This window comes from Pleurodeles waltl, chromosome 11 (genome assembly GCF_031143425.1).
Source record: "Pleurodeles waltl isolate 20211129_DDA chromosome 11, aPleWal1.hap1.20221129, whole genome shotgun sequence".
Lineage (NCBI taxonomy): Eukaryota > Metazoa > Chordata > Amphibia > Caudata > Salamandridae > Pleurodeles > Pleurodeles waltl.
The window spans coordinates 689,012,371-689,033,443 of NC_090450.1; the positions used below are offsets into that span (position 1 = coordinate 689,012,371).

Here is a 21,073-nt window from a genome sequence, read left to right on the forward strand (position 1 = left end):
AACGAGATGCATTACAAAAATGAAATGTTTTTGTTTCATTTTTTCAGAGCAGGCAGTGGTCCATAGGACCACTGCCACTGCCTGCTCTGAAAAAATGTTTGCAGTGCCATTCACAACGGGGAAGGGTTCCCATTGGGACCCCTTCCCTTTTGCGAATGGGTTACCACCCATTACAAAAGGGTGCAAACTGCGATTGGTTTGCGCCCGCTTTCTTGCATTGCACTGCGACTCGCAGGAAGGAACACCCCTTCCTAATTGCGACTCACAAACCCGTTTTGCGATTCGGTAACCAGGTTACCGAATCGCAAAACGGCGTTTGTGCATTGCAAAGTGCATTTTGCACGTGGCAAACAGCGAAATTCGCTGATTGCGAAGTGCAAACTGCTTCGTACATCTGGCCCTTAAGCTCTACTTACAGGTGCAAAGTCAATCGCTGAAAGCTACATGTTACGTGCAAAGGCACCAAATGATTTGGAACTCTCACAACAAAGGCCAGTGAGAAGAGATGAGCATGTGGACAATTACCAGGTTAACCACCAACTCCACTGCCCTGCCACATGCACTTCACAGCTGTGGACAAATATACAAAAACAGTACTATACAAAAACAGTACTACACTCAGACACACTGAAGTATAGTTGTGGCTGCTACCATAATTCTGCTGAAAAGAGCTGCTACAACACCAGCATAAAGCTGGCCCTCCTTTGTAATTCATACATGGTTAAAGAAATCCCAGCACTCTTTTCAGAAGGTAGATGATACATTTTTCCTGTAGAAGACACTCCACAAAATCAACATCCGCTCAACAGACTGCAAAACCCTTATATTGCGCACTCTGCTCATGCTAGTATGAACACTTCTCAAGCCACTAACCAAACTCGCAGTACGCCTTGGGGTCTTGGAGGCAAAATATTTTAGAATGTTAAGTCAATGTCGATAATACCAACACACAGAAGGCTATTGCTGTAAAAAAAAGAAATTTCTGGCAACTACCTGAGTGGTTTCATATGAACAGAATCCTCTCAATAAACATTAGTAAATTATTGATGGTTATTCTTTAGTAAACAATATTTTAATGCATTCAACTTTTTAATTATTTTTCTTTTTACAAAAGAGATATTAGGTTTTAATGATCTGGTAGAACAAGCTTGACTCAAGATAGTCTTATTCCTTTGATTTTTGCTTTTGCTAGTCAACTATTTGCATGAGATTTTCCACAATGTTACTGGGATCCCCTTTGTATTGTGCTAAGACAGTCTCTCTATATAGCCTGTCTATTCCTTCTTTGAGATGAGTTTCACGTTTTCAGCACATTGCTAGGTCATTGCCTCAAATTCTATATCACAGTTATCATTGAACTTGTCCAGCTTTCATCTTCTAAATGTACCCAGGAATGCTCATATTTCCCCTTGTGTATGGATCTGCATTGGCTGCTGGTTGCCTCAAAATCCAATTTAAAACAGCCACTATGATTCATAGGTCTGTTTAGATACTGTTGCGGTTACCTGAAGCTGTGGTTTACACCATACTCTCCTTCTAGGGCACTAGGTCAGGTGGGAAACATCTTTTAGGTCTCCAAGAACAGCTTTAGGAAAAATGGATAACTCACTCCCAGTCAATGTCAGTTCCTTGTGAAATGTGCTCCTAAATAAGTTCCTAGAAAAGTGCACCTTCTAAGAAGGTAGTAAAACATTTGAGTAACTATCCACAACTGGCCTCAGCTAACCTGTATTCTAACAGGTAATAAATACTTTTTTGGATTCATTACAATTTCATCACATACATTTCAGACGACCAGCTAATAGAAACTGTCTTGGGTACAACTTCTACTCCGTAACAACCGATTCTGTTCTAAACTGAAACTGTGTTTAAATCCTTACATTTTCTGAGAAGCATCTGCACATATACCACTGCTCATACAGTAGCTGCACCTAGAGCACTTTGCTCCAAGACTTTTTCATAGACTCTACCACTTTATAATTCTGTTCCTCAAATCTTTGAGCTCAGTACAGAAATAATTCCAACGGATTTCATCCTCCGAGGTACAACAGGTTATTGGACCTGGCCCTTTCCCCAAACTTTTTGCCTTTCTCCTATTTTTCTGACCTCTTTTTGTTGGCTTCAGGACTCTGAGCACTTTATTACTGCTGATCAGTGCTAAAGTGCATGTGCCCTCCCTTCTAAACTTGGTATGACTGACTTACACCTGATTGGCTCATTTAATTTACCTGTAAGTTCCTTGTATAGTAGTATCGCCTATGTCCAGGGCCTGCAGGCAGCTTGCACTGCCCACAGAAGTAGTCTTTCAAACCTGTCTCAGGCATGCCACGGCACGGCCTACGTGTGCCGTTACTGCCACATTGACTTGACAAGTCAAACTACTTGCCAAGGCCTAAACTCCCTTTTTACTACACCCGTCACCCCTAAGGCAGGCCTTAGATAGCCCTATGGGCAGGGTGTTGTGTATGTAAAAGGCAGGACATTTGTCTTTATGTACTACATGTGCTAGTAGTGACAACGTATATGTCTAAGTGGTATTGTCTGATCTATGTGGGGTGGCGTAGGCATGTTTGGTATGGTTGGAATGGTTGTGAGAAATGCTGCTTACTGATGTAGGTGGATCTTTAATACCATTGTAGAAATGCCACTTTTGGAAAGTGGGCATTTTTCTGTGCCTATAACTCTGGTGCTTTTGCAGTTTGATTCCAATCCATGTCTGCAGAGTGACAGCCGGGCTCTGTGCGTACTTTTCAGAGAGCCTGTACACAGGGGGTGTGGCGGTGTAATAAGAGTACATCTGCATACTGGATGGCCTTCCTGAGCTGGAAGAAGTAGAGGCGGGGCACACCTGCATCTGCCCTGGCTTCACACAAAGGGCTTGTTTACCCCCTACTGATGTCTGGAGCCAATGCTGGAGGAGAGGCAAAGACCTTCCTGGAACCGGTTAGTGCTGGTTGGAACCACTTCTCCCCCTTTATGGAAGCTGTGGAAAATGAGTAAGTACAAGGGGTTGTTCCCCATGTGAGTAGATACCGAGGGACAAGAAGAAAGTACTTTTGGAACTCGGACTGAACCTCTGCCAGAAGGACTGCTGGACTGCCTGGTGTCTGCTGGGTGGCAAAAAGGACTCATCTGGATTTTTCTTCTTATTTGTTGCCCTGTTGTCAGCCTGCTCCCTGACTCTATCCCAGTTAGGGCACTGTTGTGGAGCCAGGAGGAACAGCCATCTACCTAGTTGTTCCGGCCTGCCTGCCTCTCTGAGTGCCTCACTAGGAGCTCAGCGCTGGGAGGGCATTGTCTCTTGCTCTGATCTATCCACTATGCTTGAGAAGCGCTTTATGGACCTGCTAATATCCTGCCTAGGGAACGCTATCCCTTAGTGTAGGTTAGTGTGTGTGAGGAGTGCTTTCCTGGTTACCAATTCAGTGCCAGTACAGCATCTCGTAATCCCTGTTCATTTGTGGAACGAGAAGCCATGTTTGTCTTCAAGGGCATTGCTGGGGCAACAAGGAAGCCACCAGCGACACCCACACCACCCATACTCTAGCGCAGGGACGCCCTGCAGCCTCGAGGGGCTCTGGGGCCTCGCCAGCAGAGTACCGCTGCACTGTGTGCTCACGGGCAGCGGCCCAGTCTGGAGACCTGCCTGCTGGAAAAACCGAGGCGCGTTCGACAGCACTTCTCAGGTGGACCGACCTTATTCAGGGAGTAGAGCTGCCCCTGTTCCAACTGCTGTGCTCCACCCTGGCGACAGCAGGCGCTCGAAATCCTGCAGGTGGGGGGGTTTAGAGGAAGGTCTCCCTACGTGCCCCCACCTGCTCCTGTTACCTTGGGAGGCCTTGCCCTTCTATATCGATTCACCCACAGGACAGGGAAAGAGACCTCATCAGAGACTCCGTGTTGCCGAGAAAAAGTACAATAATTCCAGCGGTAGGAGAAAAGGAACTCCGGTAGCCGTCACAGTGGATTGGGCCCAATTACAATTTAACCTTTAAAATAAGCGCAGGAGCGCTGTGAGCATCAGGTAGGAGAGGTTGTTGGTGATTCTTGTCATACTTGCTCTGCCCCACAATATTTCTCCCCCCATTGTGTCCGTCACATTCTTCATGTCCTGGTTATGTGTCGTACTTGCCATGTTGGGAGTACCCAGCATATTCTCAGGTCCTGTCTGATTTACATTGGGAGAGAAATGTTGGTGCTATGACATGTGTTGGATGAGAATGTTTTAATCTATGTGCATTCATGATGATGTCTTGGCATTTCTGATAATATGTCTATCCTGATGTGCATTTTTGGTGACAATAATTACCTGACTACAGCTGGTGGTGCAGAATAATAGTAACCTATATGTTTACCTGACTACTGCTTGCTTTCGCAGAGTACTAGAAACGTGATGTTTTGACAACTGCTTGAGTAGCAATATACTACTGATGCATGTCATTTTCGGTCTAATGATGTTTTATGTAATACAGTATATTTTTATTGAACTTGTTGTAGAGTTTCCTTTGTGGTGTATATATGTGTCACGTGTGCTGTGTGTGTTGTGCAAATGCTTTACATATTGCCTCTGGGATAAGTCTGACTTCTTGTGCCAAGCTACCAAGGGGGAGAACAGGGGTTATCTTCGGCATGTGACTCCATTGCCCTGACAAGAGTGGTAGTCTCTGCCTGGCTGAGGGGCCTACCCTACCTAATGAGGAACCCCATTTCTAACACTGGTCCCCTACAGTTAATTTACAGTAAACCTATCAAAGATGACTAACACTTGCTCAACCATTTTTTTTCTAGAGTACTGCACTTTGAGTATGAGCGGAATGTATTTCTTCACAAGCCAGCTTTGTAAGTTCCCCTCCTTAGATAATGCAACATCTTCCCAACAGAAACTATATTAACTAAAAAAAATCTCGTCATGGTCCCTGTGTTTAAATCCTCATTTTGTGGTGTCGCACCTTCAATCAGTTCTACTTTCAAATGCGTGGCATTGTTTTGTTTTTTTTAGATGTCATACGGGTTACATGGAATTCTCTGCATTATAATTAGACATTGGGATGGCTTTCTCCCTCTCCTCATCAAAGGTAAATCTTTTCTTGTCACTCCAGATCTCCGTTTCTGTCCCAGGGTCCATAGCAGCGAAAATGAATTAAGATGCACCCTTCACTTTATCAGGGTCGTTCGTATCTTCAGTTGTGTGATTGAATCATTGACACTTTGTGCATTAAAATATAAGCAACACGTTTCATCAGTCATATTGTGTAAGCTGTGAAATGATGACCAAAAAAACAGAGAAAGCTATTATGCGGGAATCATTGTGACAAATAGCACTATTCAAGCAAAGTATGGACTGAATGAAAGATGCGCCAGGCAGCGACTGCAGTCTACATTCATAGTACTGAGCTAGCTTAAAAGTCAAATAGGATTGAGTTAATTACTCATCTTTCACTGGCGCAACCCCAGAGGTATGAGTAGGTGCATTGCTCCATCTTTACCACATTGTTTGGACGTGGCAATAAAGCGTTTGGAGATGGCAGGGGGTGCGTTAAAAAAAAAAAAAAAAAAGTCTGTTGCACTTAATTTATTGGGCTGCTAGCAGGACAACTGTTGATTTACAGATTAGTGGAAGATGATGGAAGTAACAATTTGTCACCCTTTACTATCCGCACTTCTTCATTTGGAGAAACAGACATATCAAAGTAATCATAGTTCGGATTTGATTTTTTCATTCAGATCTTCCTGGTCGATTTTATCGGTGTTCTCATACCATTGGTGGTGCGCAAGAAGAGCCACGTTCTTGGCTGAGAGAGCACTCATCTCCATTGCACTGGCGGCTATTTCAATGCTGCTGATGTAATAAATTCTCTCATTCAGAACAACTGGCGGCACCCTCTCTGGAGGGTGGTAGTTTGGGTAAGCTAGCCATGTCTTAGACTTTACTGCTCCGTGTGACGTGAAAAGCAGCCCCAACTGCTGCTCCGTTAGAGGCTCGGGAGAGAACACCTTCCACACTGGATCATTTGCAGAATCTCTCAGAGGTTGGTCTGTCTTGACTTTAACTGGTGTGACGACACCAATGCTGCTGAAGAACAGGTTTGGGTCATCCATTGTCAAAATTTCTGTCAATTGTAAACTGCAGGGCTCTGGGCAGCCAAAAAACGATCGGTTGATCTTGCCCTTAACAAAGGTGGCCACAGTTTGGTGGTAGGGATTCTTGACGGCTGGAACAGAGAAGGGGAAGCGGATGCCAGACATACCAGAGTTCAGTGGTGTAGCCACTATGATAATATCGTACTGGCTGTAGCTCTCACCCGAGTCGGTGTTATAGTTAACCTGATACAAATGCACTGAGCCTTCACCTGTAGAAAAGCACACACAAAAAATGCATAATTAGAGTTGACTCTCCGAAAGGGTACATGGATACACAAGCTTAACAGAGTGCAAGAAGTATTAATTCATCAACATTAACCATGAAATTACTGTAATGTTAAAGTTAATCACATTCAACATGGACAATATCTTTTCATGAACCCTGGTTGACAAGGAAACTCTAAAAGAATTTGTATTATGGTGCCAACTGATACCTTAACATCCACGATCCTCCCCCTTTATATTGGTAGAAACTGTAATGCTAGAAACCCTGCTTCTGAAGCTAGGCAGGACATAAATGTTAAAGAATGTAAACTCCATGCCCATCTTGGTTAAGGTGTTCTAATACTACCCTCACTAGCAAGAAGAGGTGCTCATGTCAAAGACAACATGCACTAGCACAGGCCAGAGGAGTGATTTGGCTAGTATTGTAAATAAGGGAGAGCATCAACTAAGTAAATAGATCACAACACAGTTATTTTTCATTACTCTATCATCCAGGCCCCATCCTTCTTCACTGGTTGGTAAAACGAAAACAGTGAACGGAGAAGACAGAAAATGAATGACTGTGACTCAAGCATAGACACTGCACAGGGGAACCTGGTCAAAGAGGCATGAATTCTGAAACAAGTTCTGAAAAGAATAACGTTTGCAAGGGGCTTGATGAAATGCCCCACCACCGCAGAAGCCTCTGAAAAGCTACAAATCTTCCTTTCAAGCTATGAGAGGGTGGCTGAAGTCCGTCAATAACACGTGCTACTCACATTAGCAAGTCCTACACTCTTGGTCCTTCAGGTTCTTCCATTACATGGATTGGAAAACATGCAGTTGAACAGGACTGGATAGCCAATCACACTATAAATAACATGGTTAATTGTGATATAGGCAGCAACTCCTGTTACTGTACATATCGCAATTAGGTGCTTTTCGAAAAACTCTGATCCCCAAATTTTCCCAAGGTAAATATAAGCAGGTCATACCTGCAAATATTTAATGGGAAAAAGGACCCTAAAAATACCCGGACATGTGCATTTTGGTGCAGAAAGCAATTTGTAACTGGAGTAAGTTACTGCATCTGATAAATAGCGATCTCGAAGGTATCGTAATTTATCGATTGCAATAAATAATGATACGATAGCGGGGCACTCATAATCCGGCCCTGTGGCTCTATTCCCAACTAATACATGCCTCATCCTTCATATCAGTCCCTTTTCCTATGCCCAGATGCAAGAGATATTCTTCAAGAGAAGTGTTGATTATATTATAATAACTGCTGTACTCCTAATTCCCATGGTTCTTCTAAGAGGAGTAAGGAGAAATTACTCATTGGCTTTATGAGAGTTATGTTGCCAATTCAAGTATGCACTATCCTGCCAACTAGTGATGGATGTGGAATATTAGAACTTTTTTTTCTATATGAAGCCTTTTGCTTTAGGTTTCAAGCATGCATCAAATTACTGATTATCAAATTCCCTGCAAGTCACAATGCTGTGGGACAGATTTCTCTTCACGTTTTTCCAGTTCAAAAACGCTGGTATCCTTTACAGATGCTCATACTTACTGAATATTTTCCAATATCAAACTGTGAATCTGAATACTCCCCGAAATGAAATACTCAGTAAAATTCAAGGGATGTGAAACAATTTTGCAAGGGGTGCATTATTAGCACTATTTGTACGGACAACACAGCTTGCATTCACCTGTACTCCTCGCAGCCATATCTGTCCTCGCCCAAACCAAGAGACCTCATTCTGACTGGAAGTACAAACCACATAACTACAGATCTACAACGAAGAAAGTGAATTACAACTGAATCTACAAACGATTACAAAGCTGGCACTTATATAGGCACTATACCTTTCAGAATTTCAGGAGCTCATTAGACTGAGGAGCAAATAATGAATTGCTATGAGGCATTTAAAGGGGACATTATTTACTGTTCTTCATAACCGTCGGCCCTACTTGCATGCATGTCTTTGAATCTCCATTCAGACAATAATGGATGCTCACGAATCTCTGGGATTTGCATGTGCGAGCGTGTAAGCCTCCAAACAACGGTGTATTTACAAAAAAAGGGCTTGTCCTCACAGAGGGCACACCTCATTGTGTAACACTTCCGGGGGCCCATTACTGCCTTTTTTCACATGCAAACATTATATAGCAAAATGCTCTTTCTCCATGGTAGACTTTGCCGTGGTTCGACCTTTTCTCCCAGTACCATGGCCTACAAATAACTCAAGTCCTGTGAACACTCATTCAAAATAGAAACCCAATGCTCTTTCCCCCTTTAGTATGTGCATGATCCAGACTACTGGGTTTTACATCTTTTAGAAGCCTATTGTTACAGAAATAATTTGAATTCACCTATTTCTGAAGCACATCTGCAATGCACTTGTAACAATACTCAACCTAAATGCAACTTGAATGCTTCTCATTACAATTAATATCCTAGAATTTGCCAAGCCTCCTGAGGAACATGATGGTTACCAGCATCTTTTAAGGCACAGACTCGAGGTGGGAAGGAACACTGATATAAGCTGGTATGACACATCTGTGATTACTCTGAAGCACTGAGAGGTCAGGTCAAGAATGCACAAGGAGCTTGAGCATGGAAGACCCACAGATAACATTGCAGAACAGCTGGCGTGGATCATTCCCAGGCAGTCCAATCCCGTCCTTGATTTTGTGGGAGTTTATTTTTGCTAGTTTGCAACCCCAGGGGGGACATGGCGTTTTTTCCTCACTCCCCTAGGGCTTAAGGCAAGGTTTCATTGGCGGCAGCCAGTTGTCATGAGTTTGAAGCCTGTAAATCAGTCTAATTTTTAACGTTTCAGAGATAATCATCAGTTAGTGCCCCTGATCTAACAGGTGTTCACGGCACATGAAAATGTTGCTTGAATGGGGTCAACCTGCAATCTTCAGGAGCGCATACTTTGGTTACTAGCTCAACACCAGTAGTCTCCCAGAGTGCACTGTAACTATAAAAGAGGACTGGACTTTAAACTGCCTTCCCTAGAACTTTGTCTCGTATGTAACTAGTAACCAACCACCTGTATCCTATAAGCTGGATACGGAAACCGCCTGACCTGATCCACTGGCATCCTAACTCTTCACTTTGGATGATGAACGAGCCCTTTTTCATTTGAGCAGTGGCATTAGTATTAATTGATTTATTTGAAGTTATTACTGAATTCACAGCCCTCTAGAATCACCAGTGACGTGTTCAGTCCTGCACCTAGGACCGCCCAGAACTAAGGAGGCAGTTAGACACAGCACAGCTAATTTCATACAGTGTAGTGTTCTGGCAGGCCCAATTGCCTGGCTGTAATAAAAGGAAAGCATAGTAAACCAAAAAGAATCTGCAGAGGACAGCAAATGTTTCCATACAGAATAAAGGTACCCTGATTGTCCTGAGTTATTTAATATTGCAATGTTTTGTAAGCACTAAATTTCCGTTCATACGTTGGTTACAGAAGGTGAGGGGTCTCTGGTTTTGCGTTTCTTCACAAACAAAACGATCCTTCTTTGCTGTGCGTGCATAAAAGATATATTGATCTTCAAATGTATAGCTATGATTGGTCTTGGATAAATAATGTTTAAAAGGTAATTTGGCAAACTACCTGTGGGCCAATTGTACCTCGTGGCACGAGTGTTAAACAACTGTACTTTCTATGCAGCACCGTACTCATAATGGAGAAAGGACACATCGAACATTGGAAAACAAAGATGCAACACATCTCTGGCCTTTGGAAACACAGCAAACAAATGATCATCTCGGGATTAAAGTGACTGTACAAAAGTTCACAAGACTCTAGAACCAAACTGAACACCAAGAGAATACTATAACCTCAGGAACTATCAAGAAGACAGGCTTAGCAATAAATGTAGCATGCAAACCCCACTCAGGACCTTATTAACCCACCAAATACCCACCAAAACTATTTACTTCATACAGCCACTCAATCAACTGATAAACGGCAACTCAGGAATATGCACACTGGTGTCTGTTAACCCTCACTCATCCCATATTATGGACTCTTTTGAATAAATAAAACATCTCAGGATATGGTAGACAACAGAAAAGTACCTTAACCACTCCAGCCAAAGGGACACTTCACTTCAAAGTAAGGAAAGAAATTCAATAAACACTGTCAGACCTCACTCCTCTGTGCCATACCTCAAAACACACACAAATAATGAATTTACTACTGACAACATTCAGATTGTTTTGAGTTAGAAAATATTACAATAAAGTCATGTTTTTCCCAAAGCTAATACTGTGACCAAATGCAAAACACTGCTAATAATTTTCACTGAAATATAGCAACAACCCTTAAATGACACAGACGCACGAATCTCCTAAGATAGAAAACCCGTCAATGTAAATCTGAGAGGCGTACCTAAAAAACAGAAGACAGCCTCAATTCGGAGCATAAATGCTTTCTTTAAGCAAGTAAGAGACCCCATGGCAAATTGCCTCATCATTGCAAAGCTGATGGCAGGTTCCACATACAAAAAGATCACACTGTACGCTGATATCTCTCAACTTGCAGAATGACTTCTGAAAAGCAACACCTTTTTTCAATAGCTAAGCAGTTTACGCAGGGTTCTGCCATAAGCTAGCTATAAGAACCCTTTATCTAACATATTTTAAGAGCTTATGTATCAATCCTTTCTTTTAGTGTATACCTACAAAGTTTAGACTTTTTTTTTTGCTTTTTCGTGTCAGTGTTTTGTCGACAGGCATCTTAAGATTAGCCTTTTGTTTGTTCAAAAGAAACCCTTTCTTCTAATACAGGATAAAGTACCAGACTAACTACAAACGTTTTCAAAGCTCGAGTTCCTGGACTACTTCTGACATTCATTATCCTCAGGATGTATTCTTTTTGCCCTATTTTCAAGTCTATTCAAAACTATACACAGACTACCTATGACTTTAACACTGCTTAGGATTGTTTCGGCCAGGTTCCTTACATGCAAGCTCACACTAAGTCTAAATGAACACTATATGAATCATCAGAGAATGTATTTTTAAATGGGGCACAAATATGTGTGATATGCAGCCGGTAAAGACTGGTGTCATATATGTGCTTATCTCTTGTTCGTCGAGCAAAAAAAAACATAGCATTGGATCAGCCCTCTCACACGAAGAACATAGCGTTGCCTTGTTGCTACGCTCAAACTATCCAAATGTTGTAAACGTCAATATGAGAAAATTATCAGGACCACTGGTACACTGTTATCTCGCGGGAACAGAATCAAACAGGTTCTTGTTACCCAACATGGACACAATGAGCTGAGATGATTATCTCTGGAACTTTCAAAGTTTCAAATTACCATTCTGTAATTCTTAAATGATGGAAATGACCATGTTGTATTTTAATGAAACACATGGGAATCTAAAATTACAAACCAGGCGAATATTCACATAATTGTCAAACCAATGATCCGCAATTTTAGAGACCGAGTCACGCACAATATGTGGCTAGATGTTGTCACAAATTAATATTCACACAAAATTACAGCACAGTCAGGGTTATCCCTACCAGCAAGCACATGACTGACATATCTCCCCGTTGGTACCCTTGTGAGAAATTTACAGCACTGTATAAAGAACAAAAGCAAAATGAATAAATATGTGTATTTGCACGTGCCGAAAAACCAATGGTCTCCAAAGTTGAACTTGGTAAAAAATAACGTAACACCAGTATGAGATCCACTGTGTGAACCTAATAATCTGAAAAAACATACAGGGAGTGCAGAATTATTAGGCAAATGAGTATTTTGACCACATCATCCTCTTTATGCATGTTGTCTTACTCCAAGCTGTATAGGCTCGAAAGCCTACTACCAATTAAGCATATTAGGTGATGTGCATCTATGTAATGAGAAGGGGTGTGGTCTAATGACATCAACACCCTATATCAGGTGTGCATAATTATTAGGCAACTTCCTTTCCTTTGGCAAAATGGGTCAAAAGAAGGACTTGACAGGCTCAGAAAAGTCAAAAATAGTGCCCAAAAGCACAAGGTGTGCAATACTCAGAGACATGGCCAAGGTAAGAAAGGCTGAAAGACGACCACCACTGAACAAGACACACAAGCTGAAACGTCAAGACTGGGCCAATAAATATCTCAAGACTGATTTCTCTAAGGTTTTATGGACTGATGAAATGAGAGTGAGTCTTGATGGGCCAGATGGATGGGCCAGTGGCTGGATTGATAAAGGGCAGAGAGCTCCAGTCCGACTCAGACGCCAGCAAGGTGGAGGTGGAGTACTGGTTTGGGCTGGTATCATCAAAGATGAGCTTGTGGGGCCTTTTCGGGTTGAGGATGGAGTCAAGCTCAACTCCCAGTCCTACTGCCAGTTCCTGGAAGACACCTTCTTCAAGCAGTGGTACAGGAAGAAGTCTGCATCCTTCAAGAAAAACATGATTTTCATGCAGGACAATGCTCCATCACACGCATCCAAGTACTCCACAGCGTGGCTGGCAAGAAAGGGTATAAAAGAAGGAAATCTAATGACATGGCCTCCTTGTTCACCTGATCTGAACCCCATTGAGAACCTGTGGTCCATCATCAAATGTGAGATTTACAAGGAGGGAAAACAGTACACCTCTCTGAACAGTGTCTGGGAGGCTGTGGTTGCTGCTGCACGCAATGTTGATGGTGAACAGATCAAAACACTGACATAATCCATGGATGGCAGGCTTTTGAGTATCCTTGCAAAGAAAGGTGGCTATATTGGTCACTGATTTGTTTTTGTTTTGTTTTTGAATGTCAGAAATGTATATTTGTGAATGTTGAGATGTTATATTGGTTTCACTGGTAATAATAAATAATTGAAATGGGTATATATTTTTTTTTTGTTAAGTTCCCTCATAATTATGCACAGTAATAGTCACCTGCACACACAGATATCCCCCTAACATAGCTAAAACTAAAAACAAACTAAAAACTACTTCCAAAAATATTCAGCTTTGATATTAATGAGTTTTTTGGGTTCATTGAGAACATGGTTGTTGTTCAATAATAAAATTAATCCTCAAAAATACAACTTGCCTAATAATTCTGCACTCCCTGTATAATCCAACAGATGAATTACATGCATAAATGCAGGCACTAACTTTTTAACATACATTTTGAACACAATAGTTATTGAATGATTATGCCAGATACAACACAACACCTCTACTCTATCATTTAACCCCTTCGCTGCCAGGCCTTTTCCCCCTAAGGTGCCAGGCCTTTTTTTGGCTATTTGGGGCAGTTTGAGCTTAGGCCCTCAAAACTTTTTGTCCACATAAATTACCCATGCCAAATTTGCATCCTTTTTTAAATTTACTAGCTTATCAGCTTTCAGGAGCAGGCAGACTTGAATCAGAAAACCACATTTTCAACAAAATTTTGGCATTTTACTGGGACATACCCATTTTACTATTTTTTGTGCTTTTAGCCTCCTTCCAGTTAGTGACAGAAATGGGTGTGAAACCAATGCTGGATCCCGGAAAGCTAAACATTTCTGAAAAGTAGACAATTCTAAATTCAGCAAGGGGTCATTTTTTGTAGATCCTACAAGGTTTTCCTACAGAAAGTAACAGCGGAAATAAAAAAATATATATATTGAAATTGAGGTGAAAAAACCAGCCATTTTTCTTCACGTTTTACACTAACTTTTTACTGTGATGTCAGAATTTTTAAAGCAATATACTGTTACGTCTGCTGGACTCTTCTGGTTGTGGGGATATAAAGGGTTTGTAGGTTCATCATGAACCCTAGGTACCCAGAGCCAATAAATGAGCTGTACCTTGCAATGGGTTTTTATTCTATACCAATTCATTTGGTGAAATATAAAGAGTGAAAAATAGGTATCAAGAAATCATTTGCATTTCCAAAATGGGCACAAGATAAGGTGTTGAGAAACAGTGGTTATTTGCAGTTCTCCAGCATTGGATCTTTCATAGATTCACATGCTTGAATCATCCCCGTCGTCGAGGTGGGAGCCTCACGGTAAATTTAAATATATAAAAAGCAGTAAGTTAGTAAAAATAAAACCAGTAGGCCCAAGTAGGCCTCATAAGGTATTTTACAGTCTATCCACTTTGTTTTGTGAAAAGACCCAAACTTGAGTATCAACCAATCAGGATTCAGCCCCTCCCAAACACTCCCAACAGAGGCTGAATTCCCTCAGATTTTCTACCGCACGTCGTGTGAAGGGAGTCTCCCTGAGCTCTGCTCAGTTTTTTTCCTATTTTCTGACTGAAGATTGTTTTTTCTCTCAGGAAACTAGTTACAACTTTACTATGTCTGAAAAGGCAAAGAAGGGTCTGTTCAGAGACTGTGACAACTGTGGGAAGAAGAGACTACATATTGATGACCCCCACAAGAAGTGTATTTACTGCCTTCATCCAGACCATAAGGTGAGAGACTGCAAAATCTGTCGCACCTTTAGTCAAAAAACCCTCAAAGACCGAGAGGGTAGACTTCTCTTATGGCTGCAAAAACAGAAAGCCTTAGAGCATCCTTCATCAGACAGCGAAGAGTCACCACAAACTTCTCGCCCTCAGAAAAGAACAGGTGAGAGAGATAGAGGTGCGGATGAACCACCAAGAAAAATGCACAAAAAGACTAAACAAGTCTTAACTGAAGAGGCAGTTAAACATGGACCAAAAAAGGTTCATTCAGAACCTACTACGCCGTTACACCGGAAAAGCACCTCAAAGAAACCATCCCTGTCTCTGTCACCACAAAAAGAGTCAGAAAAACTCTTTTTGGTGAAAAAACAACCGTCGACGACCGCCCCGTCGACGACAGTGTCGACGGTAACAGCGACCACGGTATCGTCGACGTTCACAACACCATCCTCACCGATGATTATGACGTCGTCGCCTTTGTCATCGACGACGATTATTACTGCAAAAATCTTCAAAAGAGCTTCGTCGGCAACCACATCGTCGACAGCGGAGGCCTCCTGGGTTCACAAATCATCCAGGGCACTCCCATCTACGCAAACTACGTCGGCGAAGCGACCGTCGTCGCTAAAATACCCGTCGACGAAGGGACCGTCGACTAAGGAAAAGACGCAGTCATGGACGGAAGCGTCGACGAGAGACCCGTCGACGAGAGACCCGTCGACGAGAGACCCGTCGACGACAGTACCGTCGACGAGGGAGCCGTCGACGAGGGAACCGTCGACGAGGGAACCGTCGACGAGGGAACCGTCGACGAGGGAACCGTCGACGATGGATCCTACGATCACCACAGCATTAACAGTTTACAAACCTTTGGACATTTCACCAGCTCATTCCTCATACCATCATGAGGACTCCACCAGATTCTTACCCCTTTCCCTTATTAATATAGGGGACAAGCCATCTGACATTTTGCCGATGCATACATCACCAAGTAAGGTGCTGCCATACCCACCGCAACATCTTTTAGACGATGAGGATGATGATGTTCAAGGCATGTTTGGGGCAGCTAGTAGCCCGTCCCAACTAAATGTCAAATGTCAAGAGTTTGATGAAGAAGAGGATCAACATTACCAGCATAGTTATGCTTCAACATCTTATCCACAGGCAAACCAACCATCGCCTCTAGCTATGCCTAGCACATTAGTGACAGATTTACAACATATGTTGAAGGACTACTATAAAAGGTTCCCACCGTCAACTCAGTCCACGCCACCTAGACCTCAGAGTTACCAGCAAGCTCAAACTACTAATGTTTCCGAAACGCCACAGGCTAGTAGACCTGTAACTAGCCAAGCTCCGGAAGCTTACCTCTCGTCGGACGACGAAAGGGAAGAGGGCGAGCTAGCAGATTCAGCGGCTAGTGAATGGGACGACTATCTCGTTCCCACACCATCTCCACCTCCAGCAGCTCCAGTGGATTCTCCTCCAGAAGACATAGGAGGTTTCCATAATATCATAGAGAGAGCGGCGAAACGTTTTGGTCTGGAAATTGTTTCCCATGAAACTGAGTGTTTTTTGTATGACTTTAAAGAGCCATCAAAGAGATCTGTAAGAGCCATACCTATTGTGGATTTCTTGTGGCAGGAGGGTTTGAAGGCAATGAAAAACCCGGCAACAGTGCCTTCACAAATGCCAAGGCTAGAGAAAAAATACAAGGCCCCAGATGATTCTCCGGCCTGTTTAGTCTCACAACCGAAACCTGACTCGGTTATATCACAGGCGGCTCAACGACGATCCAAAAACCCCTCTACACCTATTGCGTCTCCCCCAGACAAAGAGGGAAGGAGACTAGACAATATCGGTAAGAAATTCTCCTCGGTTGCTGCAGTAACGGTCAAGGCGGCAAATTCCCTCGCCATCCTGGGAAGGTACGATCGGCAGATGTGGGCAGACATGTCCGTTTTTGTAGATTCACTGCCAGAAGATATCAAGGTGGAAGCTAAAAAGGTCTTGCAGGAGGGAGAAAAGGTTTTCCGCAGAGATAATAGACAGTGCAATAGATATTTCCCTCACTGGCTTTCGACAATTAGCTGGAGCAGCAGTCCTACGCAGACAAGGGTGGCTTAAGGCTACTTCATTCAGACCAGAAGTCCAGACTCGTGTTCTCGACATGCCCTTCGATGGAGAGAGTTTGTTTGGCAAACATGTCGATGATATGCTGCAGGCTATCAAGACGGATACCGATACGGCAAAATCCCTAGGTACCCTGCAATATAAAAAACTACTTTTTCGTGGAGCAAGGGGTAGAGGTAATTACTCCTTTCGAGGTGGATACCAACAATACAGGTCACAATATACATCTTCCTCCACAGGACCAGGACATCAGCACCATCAACAACAGCAGCATTATCGATTACCACCAGCCGCAGCTTACAAACATCCGGCTAGAGGAAGAGGAGCTGCCCGAGCAAGAGATACAGGCAGAAAGCAATGACCAGCGGATAATCTCAACACCTCCCCAATCAATATTGAAGGTCGGAGGTCGCATCAATTCTTATTTCCCCAAGTGGAAGGCTATAACATCGGACAGATGGGTACTAGATGTGGTGACCAGAGGTCATACTCTGGAATTCATCCAAACACCACCGAGTGTCCCTCCATCGGGTACACCGCCTCTGAGGTTGAGCCAACTTCTCAGGGAAATAAGGATAATGCTAACAAAAGGAGCAATAGAACCAGTCCCTTTATCTCAAAGGAACAAGGGTTTCTATTCCCGGTTTTTCCTTCTCAAGAAACCCTCAGGAGACTGGCGCCCCATCCTGGACTTGAGAGCACTAAACAAGTTTCTAAAGAAACAATCGTTCAGGATGGTAACGTTGCAGGATGTCCTGCGTCTCATAAACACGGGCGATTGGATGGCATCCCTAGACCTCCAGGATGCTTATTTTCATATCCCCATATATCGCAACCATCGCAAATTTTTAAGGTTCAGGGTAGGAAGTATGCACCTCCAATTCCGGGTTCTACCATTCGGTCTCAAATCAGCCCCCAGAATCTTCACAAAAATGCTAGCTCCAGTAGCAGCACATCTTCGCCAGGCAGGTATCCAGGTCTTCCCTTACCTGGACGACTGGCTTATAAAGGCACCCTCAAAATTACAAGTAACAAATCATATTTCCTATTGCCTTCATTTGTTACACAGCCTGGGGTTTGTAGTCAACTACCAGAAATCTCAGATATACCCCAAACAAGAATTGAGTTTCTTGGGAGCAATTTTGGACACAGTACGCAGCAAAGCGTACCCATCACACGAGAGGAAACAAAAGTTAACCTCGTTGGCAAACAACCTATCCAGAAAAAAGTTCGTTTCAGTCCGCATCTACAAATCATTGCTCGGAATGATATCATCGTGCATTCCGCTAGTCCCAGATTGCAGGCTCCATATGCGACCCCTGCAAGAGCAATTGGACATACAATGGACACAGGTCCTCGGCTCCTTCGAAGACAAGATTCGCATAACGCCTCTAATGAAGTACACTATGAGGTGGTGGGCGACTCCAACCAATTTCTCAAAAGGGCTGTCTTTTCTTCTTCAAACACCAAGTTACATAGTAACAACGGATGCCTCTCTCGAAGGATGGGGTGCACATTGCCAGGACCTGCAAATCAGCGGAATCTGGAATCAGCAAGAGAGCCAGCTCCACATCAATTATCTAGAACTCAAAGCAATACACTTAGCTCTAAAAGCTTTCTTGCCAAAGATACAATGTTCAAGCGTCTTAATCCGGACGGACAACATGACCAGCATGTTTTATCTAAACAAGCAAGGAGGCACAAGGTCCCTACAACTCTCGCAGCTAGCCCAACAAATTTGGACATGGGCCATCAAACACAATATTTCACTAAAAGCGGAGCATGTGCCAGGACAGATCAATGTTCTAGCAGACACCTTGAGCAGGACAGTAATTCCTTATCACGAGTGGGAGCTAGACCAGAAAACTCTCAATGGCCTGTTTCTATTATGGGGCAAACCAAACTTAGACCTATTTGCCACTCTCGAGAACAAGAAATGCCAGTTCTACGCAAGTTGGCTTCCCCAAAAAGATTCGTGGGGGAATGCGTTTTCGATGAGATGGTCAGGAGTTTATGCCTACGCTTTTCCTCCGATCCCGCTCATTCCGAGAGTCATCAGAAAAATGAAGACGGAGGGGTGTCGACTTCTACTCATAGCTCCCAGATGGCCCAGACAAATATGGTATACGGAGCTCCTCATGCTCTCCGAACGACCACATCTACCACTCAGACAGAGTCCGACTCTTTTAACGATGCACCAGGGACAAGTCACACACCCACATCCGTCGTCTCTTCATTTGTCGGCTTGGCTCCTGAACACAATGAATACTTAAATCTCAAAATCTCCCCAGAGTGTAGAGACATCTTAGCAAAAGCTAGAGCTGACACTACCAACAAAACCTATAGACTTAAATGGAAACGGTTTTGTGTTTGGTGTGCAGCGGAAAATATACATCCTTTATCTTCTACTCCGGAACAGATACTTCCATATCTCCTGCTCCTGGCAAAATCAGGACTTGCATATTCTTCCATACGGGTACATCTGGCAGCAATCTCCAGATACCGCAGATCACCAGATAGACTCTCTTTGTGTTCCACAAGAATTGTCAAACAATTTATGAAGGGCCTTTTTCGGGTCTTCCCGCCAATTAGGAAACCCCCGTGTAAGGAAATGCCTCCTTGGCATGGTTGCCCCCTGACTTTTTGCCTTTGCTGATGCTATGTTTACAATTGAAAGTGTGCTGAGGCCTGCTAACCAGGCCCCAGCACCAGTGTTCTTTCCCTAACCTGTACTTTTGTATCCACAATTGGCAGACCCTGGCATCCAGATAAGTCCCTTGTAACTGGTACTTCTAGTACCAAGGGCCCTGATGCCAAGGAAGGTCTCTAAGGGCTGCAGCATGTCTTATGCCACCCTGGAGACCTCTCACTCAGCACAGACACACTGCTTGCCAGCTTGTGTGTGCTAGTGAGGACAAAACGAGTAAGTCGACATGGCACTCCCCTCAGGGTGCCATGCCAGCCTCTCACTGCCTATGCAGTATAGGTAAGACACCCCTCTAGCAGGCCTTACAGCCCTAAGGCAGGGTGCACTATACCATAGGTGAGGGTACCAGTGCATGAGCATGGTACCCCTACAGTGTCTAAACAAAACCTTAGACATTGTAAGTGCAGGGTAGCCATAAGAGTATATGGTCTGGGAGTCTGTCAAACACGAACTCCACAGCACCATAATGGCTACACTGAAAACTGGGAAGTTTGGTATCAAACTTCTCAGCACAATAAATGCACACTGATGCCAGTGTACATTTTATTGTAAAATACACCACAGAGGGCACCTTAGAGGTGCCCCCTGAAACTTAACCGACTGTCTGTGTAGGCTGACTAGTTCCAGCAGCCTGCCACACCAGAGACATGTTGCTGGCCCCATGGGGAGAGTGCCTTTGTCACTCTGAGGCCAGTAACAAAGCCTGCACTGGGTGGAGATGCTAACACCTCCCCCAGGCAGGAGCTGTAACACCTGGCGGTGAGCCTCAAAGGCTCAACCCTTTGTCACAGCCCAGCAGGGCACTCCAGCTTAGTGGAGTTGCCCGCCCCCTCCGGCCACGGCCCCCACTTTTGGCGGCAAGGCTGGAGGGAACAAAGAAAGCAACAAGGAGGAGTCACTGGCCAGTCAGGACAGCCCCTAAGGTGTCCTGAGCTGAAGTGACTCTAACTTTTAGAAATCCTCCATCTTGCAGATGGAGGATTCCCCCAATAGGGTTAGGATTGTGACCCCCTCCCCTTGGGAGGAGGCACAAAGAGGGTGTACCCACCCTCAGGGCTAGTAGCCATTGGCTACTAACCCCCCAGACCTAAACACGCCCTTAAATTTAGTATTTAAGGGCTACCCTGAACCCTAGAAAATTAGATTCCTGCAACTACAAGAAGAAGGACTGCCTAGCTGAAAACCCCTGCAGAGGAAGACCAGAAGACGACAACTGCCTTGGCTCCAGAAACTCACCGGCCTGTCTCCTGCCTTCCAAAGATCCTGCTCCAGCGACGCCTTCCAAAGGGACCAGCGACCTCGACATCCTCTGAGGACTGCCCCTGCTTCGAAAAGACAAGAAACTCCCGAGGACAGCGGACCTGCTCCAAGAAAAGCTGCACTTTGTTTCCAGCAGCTTTAAAGAACCCTGCAAGCTCCCCGCAAGAAGCGTGAGACTTGCAACACTGCACCCGGCGACC

At 43.8% G+C, this 21,073-nt stretch overlaps 1 protein-coding gene across 1 annotated transcript in view; it reads right to left on the reverse strand.

The window, feature by feature from the left end:
• Positions 1–1,050: 1,050 nt before the first annotated feature.
• The window catches only part of PCYOX1 (prenylcysteine oxidase 1), a 172,730-nt gene continuing 152,707 nt past the window's right edge, over positions 1,051–21,073 (reverse strand). Inside the window, exon 6 of the mRNA XM_069214208.1 lies at positions 1,051–6,350. Coding sequence (XP_069070309.1) covers positions 5,695–6,350 — 656 coding nt within the window. The 3' untranslated portion in view covers positions 1,051–5,694. The remainder of the gene's footprint in view (positions 6,351–21,073) is intronic.